A 24,299-nucleotide genomic window follows, 5' to 3' on the forward strand; every position below is an offset into this window, starting at 1 on the left:
GTGGCTATAACATGAAAGGGTGAAGCAAGACTGTGTCTAAGGGCCAGTCCAGCTCTCAGGTTCTGGAACTCGGGACTGCTGTGAATTCTACTGGAACAGTTCTCCAGAGCTTGCATCCCAGCTCTATCCTGATCGCAAAGACTGCGCTCTTTGTAAACTCATAGACGCTACACTCCTACCTACCAAGACTGGGGTGTGCCACAACTAAGTTTAGCCCCACTCTCCTGGACTGAAATAGTCACCTAAACCACAGGGATGATTTCCTAGATCTATGTAAGGAAGATGCTTCCAAAACCTAACACTAAAATTGTATTTACTTGTCCCAACTCCTTCCCAGTTTGGTTCAGATCGCCCTTTGCCTGCATGCATTTTGCAATACCTGTTGGCTTTTTATCTCTGCCCACTCCTCCAGCATGCTCCCTCCACTTGAGAAACGTAGCCAGCACTTGGCATCATAAATCTTCAACCTACTCATCAGCTAATAAAAGGGGGTTTAGAGTCGGCAAAGGGAATATTGCACAAACTTTATTTGCCAATCGCCTACCAATAGCTAATTTCACAGGTGGTCCTTTATCAGATTTGTCCATTGAAAGAGAAGGAAGAGGACTAATGATCACCCTTCAGACAGGAAGACTGAGTCTGGGGAAGCTCTCTATGGAGCTGAAGGCTTCAACTGGATTATTGTAGTGGACTAGCGTTTTTGTCTTACATTCCTAGTAAAATTAGAAGCTGCTTTAAAATCTCTTACTGCAGAAATTCCCATATGCCATAGTCAATGTAATGAATTTTCATAAAGCTAAACATATGCAATGTGAAGGACTAGCCTCTACTCTGAGATTATGCCCTTCCTGCATTTTATTGTTATTGCTGTTAAAGAGTACTTCTTTTAAAAATAAAAGATGGTAACAGAAGATGGTAGGATTTGTTTGTTTTAGTGTCTTTACTTGGCACCTTAGAAAGCTGGCAATCCTATATTAATTTCCAAAATTCATTAAAACTGGAAAACTGGGATTCTCATCCCTAAAGTGGCTAGCGCAGAGCTGATCACCAAGGAGATGATATATATGACTATATACATGCATATTTAAATTGATATCATATGGGAGGAAGGGCTTCTAAGCTCTCTTCTAAGCTCCTCATTCTCTACAGATCTCAAGGCATAGCACAGAGATCACTGAGGCCCTGTGGTACAGGCTGAATCTGTTCATACAGATTCAATTCAGGTAGTTTCCTCGAAAATATACCTACCTGAGAAACCCTCAACTATACATGCGGTATTCTGTGAGATGGGTATTGGTCCTTTGCCCCAATAACAACTTCATAAAAAGGATTTTACTGTATTCCTTTCACAGTAACACCTGGACCGTGATGGGCACAAAGCAAGCGTTCAGTAATTACTTACTTTCGACACTATCGCTGGAGCTGGGGATACTGATCCCGAAAAGGCTCCACCTAAAACGGAGGGGAACGCATTTGGCATTCTCTTGGGGCTCCTCTGAGCTCCACGTGTGATGGGGGAAGTAACTGTCATCTGCGAACCCCCGGTAGCTGAAGTGTAAGACAAAGGCGGGGCGGGCGGGACGGCTGAATGCAACTGCAACCAGGTCCGCGGGTGTAGAATGACTTTGCCCGGCTAGGACTTTGCCTAGGGAGAGGGAACTCTGCCAGCCGCCGGCGTCCAGCCCTCTTGCTGTAACGGGATGCTAGGCTGTAGGAAAGTGCCTCTGCCCCCTGGCGCCGGTCCTCGGGCTTCTGATGAAATTATGACCCACCGCCCTCTTCGCAGGCCCTGGACGCCAGCCCTATCACTCCGGGCGCGCAGCCGATCACGTGGCGCGGCGGTGCTCTAGAGGACCGCGGCTCCACGGCCATTGGTCGACGGCGCGCGTCCCGGGCGCGCCCATTGGCTGTGGGGGGCGTTCACGTGAAAGGGGGTCTAGGATAACATCCCGAGTGGAGAGAAGTGGTCGCAAAGTTAAAGGGAGCCGTGCGGCGGCTGGGAGACCGAGTCCCGTGTGAGGGGCCGCAGGGAGGAGGCGGGCGGGCAGCTCTCGCGCACGGACGGATGCGGCTGCCCGCGAAGGGTGCCGACCTGAGCCCCGGCCCCCGCTCCTGCCGTCGCCGCCGCTGCCCCTGCCACCCCGGCGCGGATGCTGCCGCGGGCTGGCGCCTCCGCATCTCGGGGCTTATGAGCTGTACCAGGTACGTCCCTCCCAAGCCCGCAAGGCCGGCTGCCCGGCCGCGGAGACGGCGGCGAGGGCGCGCGCCCTCTTTGGTCGTGCCACCTACACTTTCTCCGTCCAACTTGCAATTACACTCTGGGAGTGGGACACTTTAGAAGGGCTCAAGGAGGCTGTTGCTTCCACGTGGGGAGGGCAGTCCAGGGACCAGAGGTGGGATGGAGCCTGGCCGGACCCACGTGATGCACCGAGGTGGGGGTCCCGGCCGCGACGGGCGGCCCGGGGGCTGGGACTTCAGATACTCTTAATCCCTATTGTGACGAGTTCGAACCTGACACAAGGCTTTTCCACCTGGGACCCGACACTTCTAGAGAGTGTCCCCGGAGTTGAGCGATGGGGTCTCAGCACAAGGGAAAGTCGCTTCGTCTCTCCCCCGGCCTCGATTTCCCGGTACAACGTAGGGAAACACACTTGGTGATCTCTCAGGCCGCCGAGGGCGACGGGACACAGGACGTTGTGGCGGCCGGGGCCTCCCGGAGCAGAGCCACCTCCGGTTCCCGGTCCCCAGACGGGCTGTCCCGGGCCAGCGGGGGCGAGGTGGCCGCGCGGGGACGCTCTCGTGGCGCCGCTCCGCCTCGGGTGGCCCTGCTGCCCCGCCCCGGTGTGATAACTAGGGCTCCTCCTCCTCGTCGTCTTCCTCCCCCTGCCGGTCACAACTCCGGGAACCCAGCCCAAGGCCTGCCTCCCGGACACACCGAGGCTCACGTAGTCTGGTGGCGGCAGCCTCCCCTGCCACCTCCCTCCGGGCATTCCGATGCAGCGAGCCAGCTGGAAAGGGGGCTTCCCCGCCGCCCAACAGGTGGGTTCCGGACAGGCGAAGGACCTCGGGGAAGGGTTGGGGGCGGGGTGCAGCCCGGACCTGGCGGGACCAGGACACGGAGGGCAGGACGCTCTGGCCTGTGTCCTGTTCGTGCCACCCTTTTGAATCCAGAGAAAGGGGTGTGGAAGGGACTCAGTGCAAAAGAGGGGGTAGGGGGCCCAGAACATACTAGAAGATTTGGGCTCTGTCCTGGTATTGTTTTCCGCAGAGGAGGAGAAAGTTGAGGACAGATTTGAGGACTTGGAGGGTTGCTAGAAGATGTTGGAGCCTGTGGTCTGCGTGGTCAGGCCTCCTTGGGAGACCCAGGGTCCAGGAGAAGAGAGTGTTAGGGCTTTGGGGGCTGGGGTGCAGAGAAGAGGAAATAGTTCACTTGGCAGGGTTATCCAGGAGCCAAGACTAAAGTGAAGACAGCTGGAGGACTGACTACAAAAGTGAAGTTGAGGTATTTAGGGAAAAGTTAGGGAGAAGAGAACCATCAGGCAGTATTAGCAACCAGGAATGTCAGAGCTGGAAGGGATCTCAGAGGAGAAAGCTCAAGCCCAGAGAGGTTGAGTGACTTGCCCCAAGTGGCACAGCCATGTGCAGGTATTCCTAGGCCAGTGCACTGTGTTTCACATTGAACATTTTTAGATGGCAGATACTGCCATTTTAACTTATCTCTTTCCTATAATATGCCGCCTCATCCACAGATATTTATCTCAAAGATGCTTTGGATGATGGTGACAGAATAGAGGAGTCCAAGTGGCTTCTAGGGCTGTGAATAAGGGCCCCATGGTCTGAGTACCAAGGGAAAGATGCCAATTTTACTCATACTGTGGCAGCCAAGCCTTTTGGGAGGGAATAAAGAAATGCCGAAGGAGTAAGTGGCCGCGTCTTTTAAAAAATTATACCTGGTAACCTGGTTGCGAATGCTTACTTAATGCTGTTTCAGTGTTCCTGTTGGGTTCTTGGTGCGTCTGATTTTTCTGTCTTTTCTTATCAGAGTACAAGAGAATGGAGGGGGCAATGTGTTGGCCTCAATACAAAAGAAAGATTTGCTTCCTATAAAAGGCACAGCCAGAGAGTCAGTAGCTCAGCCGCCTGAAACTGTGAAGGTCGTGGGGTTCTTTTCTGTACAAGTCGATAGTTTTTAGAGAAGAATCACCACAATATCTAACCCTGGCTGAGAGGGTCTGTTGTTTGTCACTAGAGGAACACGGAAAGCATTTATGCAAAACTATTCCATGTTCTGTCTTTGCATGGCGTGTTAGGGTTTGCCCTCTTTTGACCAGAAACACTGAAATCTACCCTTGGTGCATGTCCAGTCTCTCATGGGGCAAAATTGATCTCCTAGGCATCTATTTGGAAGCAAAGGTTTTGAGAATCCGTTCTGGTCTGAGTAACAGCTACTCACATTCTCATGACACGGTCCTGCAACAAACTGGTATCCAGGTCCCATGTCATGCTGTGCTGGTTAAACTGTGTGTCCACATCTCATTCTGGTTTTTCTCCAGACCAACCTTGGTGACTCACATTCCCTGGCTTGGGCATGAGAAAGGCAGAGCGGCCTAAGAGTCTGTCATAAGAGGGGCCCTGAGGTACAGCCTGATGCGTCCTGTGTTGAAACTGATAATTTTCATGCCATTTGAGGACAAAACACTTGTCCAGGTGCCTTCCTTTCAGGGATTTAGGAAACTATTACCTTGCATGTCTCCGTGGCTAGGAGTACGTCTGGGTGTTGGTCATCCCTGTCACGGTCCATGCGGGAATTTCTGAGCAGATGATCAGGAAGGCTTACACCAAACCAGCACTTCAGTGCACCAGTTCTTGGAGACCAATCTGGTTAATAAAAGCTGGAATGCACCTGTGAGGATAGGCAAGGGAGCCAAGAGTCAGATTGCACCCTCTACTGAAGCCACTGGGGTTAGTGACCTCCCCTCCAGTGCTGGTGACACCAAAAAAGTGAAGGGATTCTGGGTAGGGGTGCTTGTGCAATGGGCCTGGAGCAGGAGCCTGGGAGGAATGCCTGGGCCGCCAGGTGGTTCACCTTCCTTTTGCCCTCCATGGAGAATGCTGCAAAACCAATTCGGCTCCAGAAAGTGCCAGTGGAATTGTTTAATTACCTCTGGCTCCGACTCCAGCTTCACCTCCTCACCCCCAGTTCTTAAAGCTTGGTGATAAAAGGGATCTCAGGGGCATGTTTATACTGCTGGGTCCAAACACTGAAACTTTACCAAGGCCTTCAACTAAGCCTTTCTAACCTGCAGGATTAGACCTTGAGAATGACTGCAGTCCACTGCAAGTGTGCAGATTCTTTGCCTGATCTCCTTGTTTTAGAATTGTTTCCACAATAGCTTGAGAGTTTCCCAGTCATTTTCTAATGAGCTGTTTTAAGGTGGTTCTGGAAAGCATGCCTGAGGATGGTTTGCAGGCCTGCGGGACACTCGTAGAGAGCTTGCAGTTGACCTTGTGCTGACTCAGGCAGGGAGGAAGCGGCTACAACAGAGGAGGAACCCCTCCTTCCTCAGTTCACACCCAGGTTGTCAGGGGTGGGCAGAGTGGGGGTGGGGGGCTGGGATGCAAGACTTTGCCTGCTGTTTGGTTATTTTTAATTAACATTTAATTTAAAAAGCAAAAACTACCTGTATTAAAAGTAGAACTGAACATGTGATTCCAGTGCATTCTAACAAAGTTTTGCAATGAACAGGGGAAAAGAAAAATTCAACTACTTTGTAAGTATAGGGTTTTGTTTTGTTTTTTTATGTTGGACCCTCTGACTTTTTTAAAAAAAGTTGTCTTGCCCAGTTCAGTCAGAACTTTCCTTTCCAGAACAATTGAATGGGTATAAGAAAAGATAATAGGGACTTCCTTCGTGGCGCAGTGGTTAAGAATCCACCTGCCAACGCAGGGGACACGGGTTTGAGTGCTGGTCCGGGAAGATCCCACATGCCGCGGAGCAACTGGGCCCGTGCACCACAACTACTGAGCCTACGCTCTAGAGCCCGCGAACCACAACTACTGAGCCCATGTGCCACAACTACTGAAGCACACGCGCCTATAGCCCATGCTCTGCAACAAGAGAAATGAGAAGCCCACGCACCACAACAAAGAGTAGCCCTTGCTCGGGGCAACTAGAGAAAGCCCGCGCGCAGCAACGAAGACCCAACGCAGCCAAAAATAAATAAATAAAAGAATAGATAAATTTAAAAAACGAAAGAAAAGATAATAGCCAATTTGCTCCTAAAATTTTTACTTGTTTAACTTTGTTAGAGGAGAAACTATAAGGCTATTTAAGGATATTTAAAGGATAAGATGTTTAAAGGATATTTAAATATCCTTATTTAAAGGATAAGATACCCTTTAAAATGCATGTTTAGATAACTACATTATGGCTATAAGTTAAGATAAGAACATTTAGAAAGGTTGGGCCTTTTCAGACTAATACAGGTATTTGTATTATTATTGTTTTGTCTCTGAACGTCTGTGTTTCCCCACTTGGTCACCACTAAGTGATTCCTGCATCCTGGGGAAGTGCTGGGTTTTTTGGTGGTTGTTTTTGAAAATGGGATCAAGCCCAATACGTCTTCATCCTTTCTCATTTTTAAAATATATTTGATTAAACGAAATCAGAAGTTGAAAATGAGATATTATTTATTGGACTGATACTATTTGTTGGACCAGTGGTCCCCACTCTTGTCAGATGATGAGCGGCATTTTGCCTGTCCTTCTCCTGAACTACCGCCATCACCCCACAGCACCTCCCGGGGCGGGGGTGCGGGGGTAGGGATCGGGAGGCCTGAGAGCTGGTACCCCAGCACACCACCACACACTGACACCTCTGCCGTAGTGAGGGGAGATGTGTTTCGCAACTAATCGAGATCTGTGTGATTCTCAGGCTAGAGACTTTAATCCTGATTTCATCGCCGACTTCCTCAGTTAGCCCATTGGAACTGTCAAATCAGAATATCAATTTGCCATGGTAATTAGAATAAAAATGGCTTGGCTTTAGTGAGGCAATAGCGTTGGGTGGGTTTTGGGCCTTACAAGAATCTTAAGATATTTGAGGTGTTTTATTAGATTCATTTTGTTTTCTTGATTAGAGAAGGTCTATTATTTTAGAAAATATTAGAAAGTACAAAGCAGGAAAACAGAAATTTCCTGAAATCCCATCACCTGGAAAATTCTGACAGTTTTAATTATATCACTAGTCTTTTTTTCTGTGCATATACGTAATATTTTTCCCTACAAGTCTAGTCTCTATGTACAATTTATCTTCTCCATTTTCTACATTAATCATATATTATAAATTTTTATGCCATTTAAGTCTTTTTCCATATAATGGTTTTAATGATATTAAATTGTATCACATGGATATGGCGCACTTGATTTAACTGGATACCTGTTATTGGTCATTTAGTTTACTTTCTCACCCCTTTTCCCTCCATAATGTTGCACTGAACATTTTAGTACATTAACCTTCGCGCATTTTTAATTATTTCCAAGATTAATACCTGTATGTGATATTAGAACCGAAAATGATGATTTAGAAAGGTTGTGACCATTAAGACTAATACAGGTATTTGTATCATCTTTTAAAATTCTTTCCTAACTCACTAGGTAAAAACAGGCATTGTCTTCTAATCTAAGTTTCTTAAGTTACTTGTAATGCTGGACACTTTGCATATTTATGAGCCACTTTTAAATTTTTTTCATGAATTGTCTATTCATGCTCCTTGCTCATTTTTCTACATGGAATATTTGACTTTGTTATTGTTTTATAAGAACTCTTTATAAAAGTATTAAAACTTCGCTGCCGTGCTTTTTGGAAAATGTTTTCCCAGTCTTCGGTGTTTTGGTTTTACTTATATTTTTCACTTATAGAAAAACATTGTTTTTATGAAGTCAGATTTAATTAATCTTTAGCATGATTCTCTTTGCTTTTTATTTTTATAGAGGCTACTTTCACTGTAGAAAAACACAATTCTTCACTGATACGAAAGATTTAAAAATACTAAATTGCTGGCACTTTTTAAAAGTAAGATATACTAGAATATAAAAATCTACTGTACATTGAATGAAAGCAAGTGTGGGTCTGTCTTCACTCCTGATTCCCAGTCTCTGGCACCATGCCTGGCACATAGCAAACACCAATCAATATTTGTGGGAGGAATTAATTTCTTTTTATCGGAGGAAAGCAGTATTTACCAAACTGCATTCAGCAAGGTGCTCCACCAAAAAAAAAAAAAGACTTTCGTTGTTTGGGATAAGTTTAGGAAATTCGGCAAACAGCACGCTGTTTTCATTATTCTCCATGGCCCATCAGTATACTGACGGCCCCGACAAGCCCTGACAGGGAAACCCATGAACTAGTTTTAAAACCAGTGGTTCCATACTTCTGTGTTTGTTTTAACCTTGGGCCTCTTCCCCCCGCCCCCCACTTTACACTCTTAATCTCCCCTGAAACCAAGGTCACACTGGACCACACCTGAGGTGATATTGAGCTGTAGCCACGTGGGCAAAGATGAAGGCAAATGTAGTTCGCTGGTCCCTGTCGGGGGGATGAGCCTGAACATCTGTCTGACCTCCTTGCTGTTTCTTTTCTTCCCCTTGGCCAGGGTTCTAGCCTGCTCTAGCCCCGTGATGGCTGTGGACATTGAGTGCAGGTACAGCTGCATGGCCCCCTCCTTGCGCAGAGAGCGGTTTGCCTTCCAGATCTCCCAGAAGTCAAGCAAACCCCTGAGGCCTTGTATTCAGCTGAGCGGCAAGAATGAAGCCAGTGGGACGGTGGCCCCGACCGTCCAGGAGAAGAAGGTGAAGAAGCGGGTGTCCTTTGCAGACAACCAAGGGCTGGCCCTGACAATGGTCAAAGTGTTCTCCGAGTTTGATGACCCGTTAGATATTCCACTGAACATCACCGAGCTCCTGGACAGCATTGTGAGTCTGACAACAGCGGAGAGCGAGAGCTTTGTGCTGGATTTCTCGCAGCCCTCTGCAGACTACCTGGACTTCAGAAATCGGCTTCGGACCGAACACGTCTGCCTGGAGAACTGCGTCTTGAAGGACAGAGCCATTGCAGGCACGGTGAAGGTGCAGAACCTCGCATTTGAGAAGATGGTGAAAGTCAGAATGACATTCGACACCTGGAAAAGCTTCACAGACTTTCCCTGTTGGTACGTGAAGGACACGTACGCAGGTTCAGACAAGGACACGTTCTCCTTTGAAATCAGCTTGCCTGAAAAAATTCAGTCTTATGAGAGGATGGAGTTTGCCGTGTGCTATGAGTGCAATGGACAGACATACTGGGACAGCAATAAAGGCAAAAACTATAGGATCATCCGGGCAGAGTTGAAATCCACCCAGGGAACAGCCCAGCCACCAAATGGACCAGATTTTGGAATAGCTTTTGACCAGTTTGGAAGCCCTCGGTGTTCCTATGGTCTGTTTCCAGAGTGGCCTAGTTATTTAGGATACGAGAAGCTTGGGCCCTACTATTAGTGACGGCCTGGGATGGAGCCGGGCTGAGTGGGTGCAGAGGAGCCGAGCTGCATCACCCCAGGATGGAGATGGAAGCCCAGAGAAAAGCTGAACTGCCATCAGACACAGTTTTCGAAAAGGATCCTAGTCACTTTTTTTCTTCAAGCAGGCAAGCCAGCCAGGCTTAGATCACAGAACTGGGTTCACACTCAGAGGAGATGGGTGTGCGGTCTGTTTGGCACCCGCGTGGTGGCAGTGAGGGTCCGAGCAGGATGGTGCTGGAAACAGTCTGGACAGGACCCAGGCCTGCAGGGAGCGCTGGCCAGGCCGGAGGATGGTGGCTCAGTGACGAGGAGCCCCTCTCCCCTCGGGTGTGGGAAGTCAGTCCCCCCGGCCCCCTCTTCCTGTGGTCTTTCCCGCCCACCCAGGGCCTCCCCGCCTGTTGCAGCTGCCCCGTGTCTACGTGGGCTTCACACTTTATCTCTGTGTGTTTGATTTTCTTCCACAGTTCATCTGCAGTTCAGGAAAAGATAATAAAGGCAGATCAGCTCATGACACAGACAGGCATTTCCTTTTGCTGACCCCACTTAGATATCCCAGCAGAGGACGACACACCAGCTATGAAAAGTCAACCGGCTGCTGTGCGCTGTCACCAGCCATGGCAGGCTGGTGCCAGGCAGGACAGTCAGGAGGTGGACACTTTTAGCTCCACCTCTTGGCGCTGGGGGGAACTTTCTAAGCACTCTTACCCTGAGTCACCCGAGGGCTCAATTACAAGACTTGCTGTAACTTGCCAAGCTGGTTTGCCCGTGTCTCTTTCTTCATGAAAGGATTTTAGGATCTCTTTTCCTGGAGAGTCATCTTTTATGCTGTGCTCAGGACGTTTGGATTTGCAGATTAAATGTATCCTCGGCACCTTCAGGAAGTGCTTGGTTGTATCTTGACTGTGATTTACAACCTCCACGTTGTAAACAGCACCTTACAAGCCCCCACGTACTTTGACTTGGTTGTTCTTACCTATGGTGTGTGGGTACGTAAAGGGATAGGGGAGAAGAACCTCACCGAGTTCTCAGATGTCGTTTTCGCTGTTTGCCAACTCTGAAATATCAGATATTATTTGTTCTTAACCACATTGGACTAAAGCATTAAAAGTCTGTTGGTTCATACTGTTGTGAGACTCCTGGGACTTTCCTTGTCAGATGGACCCCCAAACCCTGTGATTTTTCTTGGGCAAAATTGGTTGGTCCTTGGGGGTGTTTAAAAATATTTTTACATGTGTATTTGTAGAAGGTTGGGGTCTTTTCTGTTCTGTTTTTGTTTTTGGAGCTTAGCTAAATGACTGCCTCATTTTTCTTTTGCCTGACCTTACTAAAGTGAGGTCTTCCTCAGGGAGGAAGGAAGAGGGATGCCCCACTACCTGGATTTGGGGGCACAGCTCCTGGACTCTGCAAGCAAAGAGTCTTCTTTCACTTGCATTATCCAGATCAGTTGGAAGAGACCTCCCAGCTTCTGTGGCTTTGTAAATTAGCATCAAGCAGGTCTGGAGTGTCTTGGCTCCTAAAGTTTTGTGGTTGGGTTTTTTCTTTCTTGAACTTTAAAAAGTTTTGACTTTTTAAATGCTCTTAAGTGGTGTTCCACGGAGTTCTTGTTCCTAAAACTGGCTATGACTAGTCTGCAATCTACTGCTTTATTTTTTATGTCTCTCCTAGGTGGGCAGCACTGGGGGTTACATGATAATTTATGGGACAGTCACATTTTTTATTTTATGCTGACATTGGGCAGAACTGGGATTTATCTAAGCATGTCTTACATCAGGTACACAGACAGTACTCCCTGTGTTACAAATCAGGTGATCAGAACTATTATGTAATAGTGTAAATCTACACCATGGGAAGCAAAACTGATCTTATATAGGTCATGAATTTATTTTGCTTTAGGAAGTCCCACCATCCTCCTCCAGTTTATGAAGGGTACAAGGTGTACTGTCCTTTCCCTATTAACAGACCGAAGGTATCAAGATCGTTCCCTGTTCGTAAGAAAAATGCCTCAAGTGACTTCTGTATGGTTTTCAGTAATAAGGATCTTAAGGCATTCCCGTGTCAGAATTTGAAATATGGTAATTCAGTGATAAGTATGTCTTTTAAAACACCACAAACGCTCCCCCAGCCCTCTTTCCTCCCAGCTGACCCCTGCTTTCCTGCCAGGGGCACTGCTTGCAAGCCCCCTGCTGGTGCACCTGGGTTGCTCACCCCACCAGGCAAGTCCTCACCTGCTGGCAAAGACGCTTCTCTGACTAAAGCAAGTGCCCGCCCGAGGTCCCTGTCAGCATGGTCATGCAGTGAGGTTGTAGCATCTGAAAAATAGTCTCCTCTTTACCAATCAGTCTGTCTCCTTTTGGGGCGGTTCTGTCCCAGGAAATCAACAGATGGCCTCAGGACCTGCTCCTCCTTTGGGCCTTCTCCTTGTTCATAGCTCACCGGCAGTAGACAGGTGACACACTGCAGAAAGTGACCGGTTTCTTTTTTTTTTCTCACTTGCAAGGTCATAATGTCACCATTTTAATTAAGGAAAACAGCTTTTTTTTTCTTCCAGTGGAAACAGCTTGAAACTCAATTGATAATTCTTACAACCGGTACTAAACAAAGGTGGGGAAAAAAACCCAATCAGAACTGATAACAGCAGGTCAACAGCAGACAAAGAGCAGGGAGAAAGGGAATTTTCCATGCAAAGGAGATTGTGCACGTGGATAATTCAAGGCCACAATCATTTTCTACCCCCAAGTTTATGTGTTGTATGCTTTCTTTCAACTGAAATACTTTAATATTGTTTGTGTCCATGATTCATTTACCTAGCCAAAAATAGGCTCACCAATGAGTTGTGCAGCTGTCCTTTTTTTTTTTTTAACATCTTTATTGGAGTATAATTGCTTTACAATGATGTGTTAGTTTCTGCTTTATAACAAAGTGAATCAGCTATACATGTACATACATCCCCGTATGTCCTCCCTCTTGTGTCTCCCTCCCACCCTCCCTATCCCACCCCTCTAGGTAGACACAAAGCACCGAGCTGATCTCCCTGTGCTATGCAGCTGCTTCCCACTAGCTATCTACCTTACGTTTGGTAGTGTATCTATGTCCATGCCACTCTCTCACTTCGTCCCAGCTTACCCTTCCCCCTCCCCTTGGAAAGTGACAGGTTTCTTAGTTGGAGATATGAATGCAGCCTGACCTGTAGGTTTGACCCTCAGACAGCTCTTGGTTATGATGACACGTGGCCCCCTTCCCAACTTGCCCCCAAAGGACCAGCCTTCTGCTGCTGGTGCAGCTGTCCATGGATGGGGAGGCAGCTCCATTTCTGTTTCATATTTATTCCCCGCTATGTCCTGGGGAGCATTTGCAAATTAGGTGCAATAAATAAGCTAGACTATCTAAAGACAGATTTTAAACAATAAGCTTTCAGTGTTTCTTGGAAGATGTGAAGCATTTGGGCGAGTTTGTTTGCTTTTTTAAAGTATTCTTGTTATAGGAGAGCTGGTGAGAAACAATGGAGTTATGTAGTTCTCCAGAAATTAAAACAATTTCAGAGTCAAGGCAGAGTTTATTTCTCTCTAAGATTTAATTTTAATGGTGGCAAAACATTACTCTCTCAATGTTTCTTAAAGATGTAAATCTTGAACTGCTAAAAGAATGTTTTGTGGTTTTGATCTTTGCATATAATTTGCTTTTTTTAAAAGAAGCGTTACTTGTAGTCACTGGGACATTAAATGGCTTGTATATATATGTTTATAAACCAAAAAAGTGTTTGCTTACTTTTCAGAAGTGCCGTTGGCTAGGTCTTCCCTCTCAATGGACAGTGAGTGAAAACCTCGGTGTCTTTCCTGTTTTCCACATGTTAAATCCCTCGAATGGATGTGGTGTGCTGGAGAAAGCACATGGCTGTCGGCTCTGGGAGGTCCTGATGGCCTGTCTCTCCCGAAATGATCACTGACATTGGGGCTAAGTTACACACACAGTGGGATCTCCCAGGGTCATCAAAGACGACTTGCCAGCGTATCTTCGCTTCCTGAAGCGGGACACCTCTGGACGGGGAAGGACAGCTGTGCTGACGGGCAGCTTTTCCTTGTTATGGTTGTAAAGCGTTGCAGCCTAGGTTGTAAGGTTGTGAATGTTTCTACAGTCTTGTTTATCAGTTCCTCGAGTTGGCTGGACCCATGAAGACTCCAAGAATGCAGCTGTGATGGTGGTGGTTCACTCTTCCTTCTATGTATGTGAATGTAGAAACGGAGACTCATCTTCATTTTCATGCCTAAAAGTGCCTTGTTGAGAAAGTTCCACAGGTTTTAAAAAAATACATATTTTTGTACACAAAGTTAAAGGGGAAATGCACTTTAAAATCACAAGAATGGATGCCTTTTGTGTGGTGTAAGAGAGTGGTTTGTCTGAATCTCAAATGCAAAAATGTAATAAAGGTTGAAAACAAAACTGAAAGTGTCCTGTTTTAAAACTGACTCTCTTCTTAGAGTCAGAGGCTGGGGAGGAACATTTTCAGTCTGTGTATTTCCACATCTGGAATGCCGGTTTCCAAAAGGGACAGGACACAATCAATGGCTAAGTAGAAAAGCTGTAAGGTTCAGAGGGAGGGGGGTAATTGCTTTCTAAGTTGTACAGCAGCCAAGGCTGGGTACACCTAAGAGAGTGATTGCTAGGGAAGTGGTACAGGGGCCCGTGTTGTTCTGAATCATTTTTAATGATCCAAGGGCAGGTCTCTTCCTACCCTGTCACTTGCTCTTGAAGCATATTTTTGACTTGGTGTATACGCAGCAGTGGGAAAACTGTAAGCAGCTCTCATAGCTTTGCACTGCTTGATCAGACAAACTCGGCAAGCGGCAAAACCACGCAGCTCCTGGTGGGGCCCTGTCTCCACTGGGTACAGGACATTCACCCTAAGTAAGATTTCAGAGATGTTTTATATCCAAGTTCAGAAGATGGGATGCAGGGGAGGTGAACTGCTGCCATGTGTTTCCTGCCAATCAGTCTCGGCCACGCCGGAAAAGGCAGTGGTGGTTCTGTCGTGGAACGTCAGAGCTTTTAAAATCTTAGCACCCAGTCAGTAAGCGCCCAAAGTGAGCTACATGCATGACTGCCTTTCTCAAGCGTGGCAAACACTGCCCACGTTTTTGCCTCCACAGAAATGGGAAGGGGAAAAAAATAACACTGGTTTTATGAATGTCTACTTGTGATTCAATGTGGTTTTCATAATCATTACATAATTCTAACTTGTGAGACAGACATCACAGAGATGTCTGGAGTAAAAAGGAAACAAAACAAAAAAACCACCAAACCACTTTTCTAGAGCAATGTCCCCAGAATAGCAAATATCCAAATAATTCAGTGGAACATTTATTGCTTGTGTGCAAGGCTGGTTCTAGGTGCTGTTTCTACCCAACCCTGTAAGAGACATGTTTCAGGTGAGTCCTCTGGGAGCCGTGTAAAGTGGTGGGTGGTGCTACCAGAGGTATCAGCAGTCAGAAAGCCTGGGTTCTGGCCTTGACCCTGCCGCCCCCTGTCAACTGCTCTGACGGGGCTCTGAGTGTTTTCGGCAGGAATAAGGTAACCAGGGGCTCTGGCGGTGCCCTGAGTACTTCTCAGAGTTGGCCAACATGTTTGTTTTTAAAACAGTTCTAAATATAAACTTGGAAGAAGTGCCACATACACTATTTGCATTCTTTGTAAGGATCACAGGAATGAAGAGCATTCCAGACAACAGCTTGGACTTCACAAAGCCATCAGTGTTCGCACTGTAAGCGCTGTCAGGGAGCTCTTTTTACGGGTGAAGAGTTGAAGGTCCTCAGTGTTTTCCCGAAAGTCACAGAGCCAGTCGGTGACAGCTGAGAGGACTGCGCACGCGGGTCTCTTTTTCTTTTTCCAAGAAGTGTCACCCCAAACTGGAGTCTTTCTCACAGAACTGAGACTAAAATGGTGATTCTGAAAAGAAGTTCCTCAGGCTAGAAAGATGCGATCCCCAGGGGAGGGGTGAACACACGCATCTTTATACACAAAAGGCACATGGCAAGGACCACTGACCACACGAAAGCATAAAGGTCAACGTTAAATGATTTGGGCATCCTAGGGCCCAGCTGGACAGCAGGACGTGATTGACGAAGGAAACCACCAAAGGGCCCCGTAGCTCCCCATGTGTTCAAGGAGACGGGCTAGATTCGGGGCCAGCACTGCCTTTCACCCGTAGCACAGGACGCCCCAACCCTTGTTCCTCCCCTTTTGCCATCACCCACCCTTGGAGAGGAGACAGGGAATCTCAACAGAGGTCTTGTCCACGTGGGGTTCTCTGGTAGCTGACACTCATTCCACAGACACTGATGCACTTCCCCTGCACCAGGCCCTCTGCCAGACTTGAGTTTGGCCAAGGTAGGATGGGGATACACAATACTCTTTTCTTTGGAGCCAAAGACAATGATAATCCAGGCCCCTGGCCCTCTACGCCAAACGCAAGATCAGGCGGCTAGATCAGGGCTCGGCAACCTTTTTCTATAAAGGGCCAGATAGTAAATATTTTAGGCTTTGAAGATCATATTTGATCTGTGTCACATATTCTTCTTTTTAAAAAAAATGTTTAACGTAAAAACCGTTCTCTGCTGTGGGTCATACACAAACAGGCCAAGGGCTGGACTTGACCTGCTGGCCGTAGTTTGCTGACCCCGATTGAAGGGTCACATAGAAAGAGTGAGACTTCAGAGGTGACTTGTAGACCCTCAGCTGAGGCCTGGAGTCAGCTTTTTAGTTTGTTTGTTTAAAGACCATATAATTTTATCATCCAAACTGGGATGCTTTTGAGAATGAATAGGGGCGCTCTGAATGACCCGGGAGCACTCGTGTAAACCAGCAGCTGGGCCAACCCTACTGTACCAGGCCTGTCGGGCTTACCTATCCTGGGCCTTTGGGATCTTCTCAGACCCTCAGGGAGCTCAGAAAGCCCTGGCCAGTCATGGGCCAGAATCAGTTCTGGCTGGATAGTGCTTTTGGGTGGATGGGTTATAACAGAGTGGTGATTTTGTCTGTGGTTTAGATGTGTTTTTGTTGGTTAGGTTTTGTTTCCTAATTGTAGTACTGATGGCCAAAAGCCCTGTGGAAACTCCAGCCAATTCACTCTTAAGAGTAGAGAATTTAAAAGGAAAGGGGTTATTAATGGTTTGGGCTTATGTCCTACTACCTCTCCACCCCAACCCTTGTGCCCAAAAATAGGGCATCACCAAGCTCCCGGAGAAAGTTGTTCATTGTGGACTGAGACACAGGCTGAATCTCGCAGTATTCCAAGCCCCAGTCCCCAGAAAGTACCACTTAAGTGCTCCCAGGAATTCTGCAAACTACAGGGTCTCAGCTCCTCTCTCTCCAGCCCAGCAAGTTCAAGAGGCCTTAAGCACCACAGGAGACCAAAGAAGTAGAAATTCATCTCCAAAATGCTCCAGGCCTCAGCCCTGAAGATCCCCTCTTCCTCCCCGATGGCCACCTTTGTGATGTGGACACACATGCTCTTTGTTTTAAGTTTTGTCACCTCCTATGGCTGGCATTTACCATCACCCAGTGCTGGAGGAGGGGCGGCAGTGTGGAGAGGACCCCAATGTTAGTGCCGCAGGGACTTGAAAAAGTTTTACGAAGCCCCGATACATCCAAGGGGAGCTCTCCACCACCAGATGTGGGTTAAGCTTCCCCGGGTTCATCCCTCTTCAGAGAACATAGCTACACCACACATCACAACCTGCACTGAAAACAGAAAATGACTCCCCACCTGCTGGGCTCACTCCCAGGGCCACCTAGTTGGTTGCCCTCTGGTGGACATATTGGTCCCATTTGAATGTGGAATTAGCCAAGTGACATTTTGCTGATCTTCTTATCACACCATTTTATTAAAGTTTATTTTAATATTCATTATTCACCATTAATCAATTACCTATTAAAACAAATGCTGAAATATCCCCCAAATATTTTCATAAATTCTTTTTTGCACACTGCTTTGCACATTCTGCATGCAAGAAGCATTTGTTGGTTTGACTTCTCCAGTCCCCAGCTGCTTTTCTCATCAACTGATCGATGACCTCACACCTTGGGTCCTTCATGACTTACGTTACTTGTGTGTTACTTCTTCTACTACACACACACACACACACACACACACACACATACACAACACACAGACTGAAAAGAAAAATCAAAAAGTATTTTCTCTGCAAACTTCCCTCTCACACTGGTTCATTTTTCTGCTTTGAAATGGGGAGCTTCTGCCTCAGAGCTTCTGCAGGTGGTGTGTTCTGTCCCAGCCAGGGCAAAGGCAACACTAAATGCACAACACTGCTGGCAGTGACTGCAGCAGGAGAGAAAGAGTAATGCCAGATGCCACTGGTGCTTTCACCCCTTCACAGCACTCTCACCCTTATCTGCTCAGCCTCTCCACAATCTCCCCAGAAGGGGGATTTGGAGACACTGGGTTCCAGCTGCAACCTCAGCCCTGCAAAACGGCGAACGACGGGGTTTTACGAAGCACTGGAATCTGTTCTTAAACCAAATCTTACAAGAACCCAATTTGCAAAATAGACAAGAGAGAGAGCTGCCTGAGGTGGATACTGCTGGAAGCAGGGAACCACAGCCATGTCCCCCCACCCCAGACTCCTGAGACACACTTCCTAAGAGCCCTGGGCTCCAGAAATAGAGGCGAGAACCTGTGCCTTAGAGCACAGTTCACTACCCCTGCTTCCTATGCTAGTGAACGTAGGTCAAGGATATCTTGTAAAATAAAACAAAAGCAAGCTAACAAACAAGCAAACACCCTCTATGGGAGGAAAACACAACGATTTAACCCCATATTATGCAAAAGGACTTTAGTTATGTTTTGTTTATGTTATCAAGGTTAATTATCACCTTTCACAAAAAATCATCGGCTTATTCACACACAACCACATCTAAGTTGCTTATTACGGTACGTGCGTGTCTTACATTTACATACAAAAATTAAACTGCTTGACAAGGCAACTTCTACTCCATACTAACAGTGATACATAAAACAACATTACTGAGTGCTTCTATGGGTAAGCTTACGATTGGGGCCAAGTACTCTGGGGAATATAGAAAGAAAAAGACATATCACTGTCACCAAGTGATTTATAATCCCTCCAAGGGTTATTTTAGTCTTTTCTTTTCCCAAATTCTACATTTTTTAACTCCATTTACTTGTATCAAACTGAGCCCAGACAGAGAAGCCAATGTTTCTTTATTTTAAATTAAACTTTGTTATTTTGAGATAATTGTAGATTCGCATGAAATTTTAAAAAATAATAGAGAGAGCCCATGTACTTCTTACTGAGTTTCCCCCAGTAGGAACATCTGGCAAAACTATAATACAATGTCCCACTCAGGATGCTGACATTGGTGCAGTCAAAACAGAACCTTTCCACCACCACAAGGATCTCTCATGTCCTTTTATAGGCATGCCGCCTCTTCCCTCTCCGTCCTCTCACCGCACCCAGGTCCTCGGCCCTGGCAACCACTCTTCGGTTCTCCCTCTCTATAATTTTGTCATTTCGAGAATGTTGTATAAATGGAATCATATAGTATGTAATCTTTGGGGACTGTCTTTTTCCACTCAGCCTACTTCCCCGGAGATTCAGCCAACTTGTCCCACGGATCAAATGTGTTCCTTTTTATTGCTGAGTGTTATCCCATGGTATAGATGTCCCACAGTTTGGTTAACCATTAATACATTGAAGAGCAGTTCCGTTGTTTCTAATTTGGGGCTATTAGGAATAAAGCAGTCATGAATATTCATGTACAGGTTTTTCTGCAAACATAAATTTTCATTGATCTGGGGTAAATGCCCAGTGAAACTACAGGGTCAGATGGCAGTCCCGCGTTTAGTTTTATGAGAAGCTGCCAAGGTGTCTCCCAGAGTGGCTGCCCCATTTTACAATGCCACTGGTGATGTATCCAGTTTCTCCACAACCTATCAGATTTTGGTGGTATTACTATTTGTCAGATGTGTAGTTTGAAAATATCTCCTCTTAATCTATAGGTTGCCTTTTCACCCTCTTCACATGGACTCTCCCAGAGCAAAATTTTTTACTTTTTATCAGTTTATCAGTTTTCCCTTTTATGGAATCACGCTTTTGGTGTCAAGTCTAAGAATTCTCTGACTAGCCCAAGATCCCAAAGATTTCCCCCTATGTTTTCCTTTAAAATTTGTATAGTTTCACATTTTAAATTTAAATACATGATTCATTTTGAGTTAACTGTTATATAAGATGAGAGGCTTAGCTCAGAGTTCATTCTTTTTGCTTATAGACATCCACTTGTTTCAGCACCAGTGGCTGAAGAGGCTTTCTTCCCTCCATTGAATTAATTTGCATCTTCATTGAAAAGCAGTTGGGCATATTTGTGTGGTTTATTTCTGGGTTCTTTATTCTGTTCCACTGATGGATTTGTCTATCCGTCCACCAATACCATACAGCCTTGATCGCTCTAGCTGTATGGTCAGACCTAATAGGTAGTGAGTCAGGTAGTGAGTCTTCCTACGTTATTCTTCTTTTTCACAATTGTTTTAGCTATTCTAGGGATTGGTTTTCCATATAAATTTAAAAATAATCTCCAGCAACAGCTGTAAGCGGCTTTCTATAGTTCTTCCTGTAATTGCAAGCAAATATACATACACACACACTGAGAAAAAGAGGTTTAGGTTTGAGTTTTCGGAGAATGGTCTTTCTAGTGTTATCATAAACTACACTTTTACTCTCAGTTTTCCTTGTCACTTTGCTACCTTTGTGCTATCGTTCAGGATGTGGCCATGAAACACAGTATTTCACAAGGCCCGAGTAAGACAACTGTAGAACCAGAGGCTGTAAAGAGATCATGAGATCCAACCTCCAGTTTTACAGATGCAGACAATGAGGCCCAGGGAGGTTAGGAGACCTGATGAAAGCTGAACAAGAGAGTGCCCAGCAGAAGCCAGCCTACAACCAGGGCTCCGACTGCGGTCCCAAGCCTGGATGTCCTGCCACTCGGCCGGCTCTGAACTTGAAGAAGCACAATTCAGCAGCAGAGCCATTTTTCTTATCTAGATCAAGGTCATTCTTGCATCAACTTCTGCCAGCCTTTGAATCGGGGGCAGGGAGGGAGGCGAGGACGCAGGGAGGATGAGAAGATGAAATTCAAAAGGGCTGACTTCCGCTTTTGCCTCCCTCATCAGTTCAGAAGTTTACAGATTTGAATAATTTCTAACATGTGAACAATGGAGGTGACGAAACCACTACAGAAAAATAGGTGTGAGTCTTTGCCCAGTATTACGGTTAATGGTCTGGCTGGGTGAACGGTGGGGAGAATCAAACCTTGAGTCATCAGCTACTAATCGGCCACTAACTGCAAGTCTCTGTGGGAGATTTCATAAGTAACCATCCTGCACTTTGCCCTCAAGGAGCTTGCAATCAACTTGGAAGGAATGGCAATTACTTATTGCCCAAGTGACAGGAAATGTGAACTCATAATTAGGTAACAGTCATTACCAACTATGGGAACACATTCATTTTTCTGGTGCTTATTTCAGCAGAGGTCAAGGCCACCTTGAAGCTGAAAAGTATAACCTCTTGGTGAGAACCACTGAAAAATCAATCGTTTTTTTTTTTTCTTCTTTCATTAGGCATGATGCATGCCTAGACCAGCTGACAAGCATTCTATGCTGACAGCCCTATCCCTGCTGTTACAGCCAAGGCCAAAATAGAGCACAGAAGGCAGAAGCATCTGCCTCTTCCCTACCTCCTGCTCATAATTACAGTCCTGAAGCAGACTCAGAGGCACTTAAGACCCTTTTATGTCAATAGTCGTACCATAAAGGTAGATGGGCTGTCTTATAGCTTAAATCCTGGAGTGTACTAGTGAACAAAAAAGTAATCGTTGCAGATAATTTCCATTTAGCCTTTGCTTACTTTTTCTTCTAATTAAGAACCAAAAATTTGGGACTTCCCTGGTGGTCCAGTGGTTCAGACTCCATGCTCCCAATGCAGGGGGCACGGGTTCGATCTCTGGTCAGGGAATTAGATCCTGTGTGCCACAACTAAGAACCCACAGGCCGCAACTGAAGATCCCACATGCTGCAACTAAAGATCCCACACGTGGCAACGAAGATCCTATGTGCTGCAACTAAAACCCAGTGCAGCCAAATAAATAAATAAATTTTTTTTAATTAAAAAAAAAAAAGAAACAAACAAAAATTTTCTTTTCTTCCCTTCCTTCCTAATTCAGTCCAACAATCATTGGGCAGGCACAAACAGGAGGTTAACAGGGCCTGGGCAAGGATGGTATTAAAGCAAGGTGACAGGGTGGCTTGCAACAGCTAGGAATGATGACCTTTACAAGGATAGCATCAGAGCAGCGTGGAAAGGCAGCCTCATGTAGTTAGGGAGGATGGCTACATACAGTGGATTGAGCAAATAAGCATATTAAGGATAATGGGACCCAGAGAAACAGACAGAAGTAAAGAAGGAAAGGTATGCATGCATACATACATATGTGTGTATGCCTGAGTGTGTGTATAAAAATACATGTATTTCCTAGCTCTGTCCACTGGGAGGGCCTGGGAGAAGCAACACTCCAGTAGCACTGTGCACACTTAGCACCCAGATCTTGGCTTCTAAATATCATTCTGCATGAAAAGGAACCAAGGTTCCTTAGAGAACTGGCTGATCCAGAGCTGGGGCAGGGAAAGTACACGAGAAGCCAGGAACAGCTTGTTGTGAAGGCAGTGCTCAAGAGTGATGGGCACATGTCAAAATGACACAGAAGCCTGTTTTGCAGAGCTCCTACTGTCAAAATCTGGGTCAATTTGAGCATCAAAGTAATTAATGAAAATAACAGATAATAACCCATTGAATACTAGATTATAATGAACAATAACTCATTTGTTTATAAACAGATACATTTACAAATGGGAGATGAGAATTCTTCCTTGCAATAGAATGCCAACTAGTAAATGTGTAAGAAGGATACAATTAGAAAATTACCATTTGGCAAACATCACGGTAATAAATCCAGGCACAGAAACATCAATGGGTGCTAAAACAAAAGTGGAAGTGAAAGTGAATGTGTGAATGTGAAAAGTGAAAAAAAGTGAAAGTGGAATGTGAAAGTGGAATGAGTAATGGGATATTTACATGATATGTATTAATTACAAAAGAAAAAAGTAACTTTCCAGTGGAGAAATTGGACAGACACTCTCTTAATCAAATGATCAGAGATACCACCGGGACACAAAGTTAACGGGACAAAGTGACATCACAGGCCATTTGACAGGGTACAATAAGAACACAATGTCACTTTCATGACAATCCTGCTCTCAGTGCATAACCTGGGGCTAATCATGAAGAAGCACGGGATAAACCTAAGCCGAGGGTCATTCTAGGAAATGTAATCTTCATACAGGTCAAGGGCATGAAACTCAAGATCTAAACAGACTAGATCATGTGGTGGAGAACTGGTATGTTTGCTACCAAGCACATCATGAGTGAAACTTGGAAGGGTCTGTGTGAAAGACACACAGTTCTTTGTTCTATTCTTGCAACTTTTTTGAAGTTTGAAATTGTTACAAAATGTATTTTTTTTTAATTAAGACAGATTAATAGTTATAGGGAGTGAGAAGAATGGACTGGGAGTTTGGGATTAGCAGATGCAAACTATTACATTTAGAATGGATAAACTACAAGGTCCCACTGTACAGCACAGGGAACTATATCCAGTCTCCTGGGATAAACCATAATGGAAAAGAATATTTAAAAAAAGAATGTATATACGTGTATAACTGAGTCACTTTGCTGTACAGCAGAGAGTGGCACAACACTGTAAATCAACTCTACTTCAAAAAAATCTATCAAGACAGATTAAGAGTTATAGATTAGAAAGATGACCTGGGACTTCCCTGGTGGCGCAGTGGTTAAGAATCTGCCTGCCAATGCAGAGGAGACGGGTTCGAGCCCTGGTCTGGGAAGATCCCACATGCCGTGGAGCAACTAAGCCCGTGGCCACAACTACTGAGCCCACGCGCCACAACTACTGAAGCCCGCGCACCTAGAGCCCCTGCTCTGCAACAAGAGAAGCCACCACAAAGATAAGCCTGTGCATGGCAACAAAGAGTAGCCCCCGCTCGATGCGACTAGAGAAAGCCCGCACGCAGCAATGAAGACCCAACGTAGCCAAAAATAAATAAATAAATTTATTTTTTTTTAAATGGTGACCTAAGTGACAGTAATGTGTATGTCAGCACGTGTCAAAGTGCAGTCTCCCACATCAGAAGGGGCTTGCGCCACACCGCACATCAACCACCTCGTGAAGCACACTGTGGTTCAGCTGATGGGTTTTTCAAAGCCTGACTTCCTCCTTGAAGGAAGTAGTACATTGATTTACATTCTGGACCAAGCCCCTCATGTCACCAGAGACTGTCATAGTGACAGTGAAACATGGATTAAAACTTCATAAAGCAGGCTGTTACCATGCAGTTCTCTCCTCTGAGTCACAGTTAAAAATAGTCATAAGCATATATTCTCAAGTGTCCAGCTCAGAACATACTCCTCAAAACATTTTGGATGAAAGTGATCAGCACCCACGGGACCCAGCACAAGCTGCAAGTACCAACAACCCCATGGACTTTCTCTGTTCAAGATGGTTTCCATCTTGGCATCTATATGGCCCTCAAAGGAAGGGAACACCTCTCCATACTCCCATAGTTCATCATTAATTCTT

General features: G+C 45.8%; 1 protein-coding gene across 2 annotated transcripts; it reads left to right on the forward strand.

The window, feature by feature from the left end:
- Positions 1-1,573: 1,573 nt before the first annotated feature.
- PPP1R3B (protein phosphatase 1 regulatory subunit 3B) lies at positions 1,574-12,513 on the forward strand. Of its 2 annotated transcripts, XM_024765133.1 has the most exons (3): positions 1,574-2,202; positions 6,935-7,018; positions 8,655-12,513. In XM_024765133.1, the coding sequence occupies exons 1-3, from the start codon at positions 2,066-2,068 to the stop codon at positions 9,532-9,534; spliced, it is 1,101 nt and encodes a 366-aa protein (XP_024620901.1). In that variant the 5' UTR covers positions 1,574-2,065; the 3' UTR covers positions 9,535-12,513. The 2 variants fall into 2 exon arrangements, with proteins under 2 accessions (XP_024620901.1, XP_024620900.1); XM_024765132.1 differs by lacking the exons at positions 1,574-2,202; positions 6,935-7,018 and adding an exon at positions 2,887-3,039.
- The last annotated feature ends 11,786 nt before the right edge of the window (positions 12,514-24,299 follow it).

This window comes from Neophocaena asiaeorientalis, unplaced genomic scaffold, assembly GCF_003031525.2.
Source record: "Neophocaena asiaeorientalis asiaeorientalis breed wild unplaced genomic scaffold, Neophocaena_asiaeorientalis_V1.1 scaffold14, whole genome shotgun sequence".
Taxonomy (NCBI): domain Eukaryota; kingdom Metazoa; phylum Chordata; class Mammalia; order Artiodactyla; family Phocoenidae; genus Neophocaena; species Neophocaena asiaeorientalis.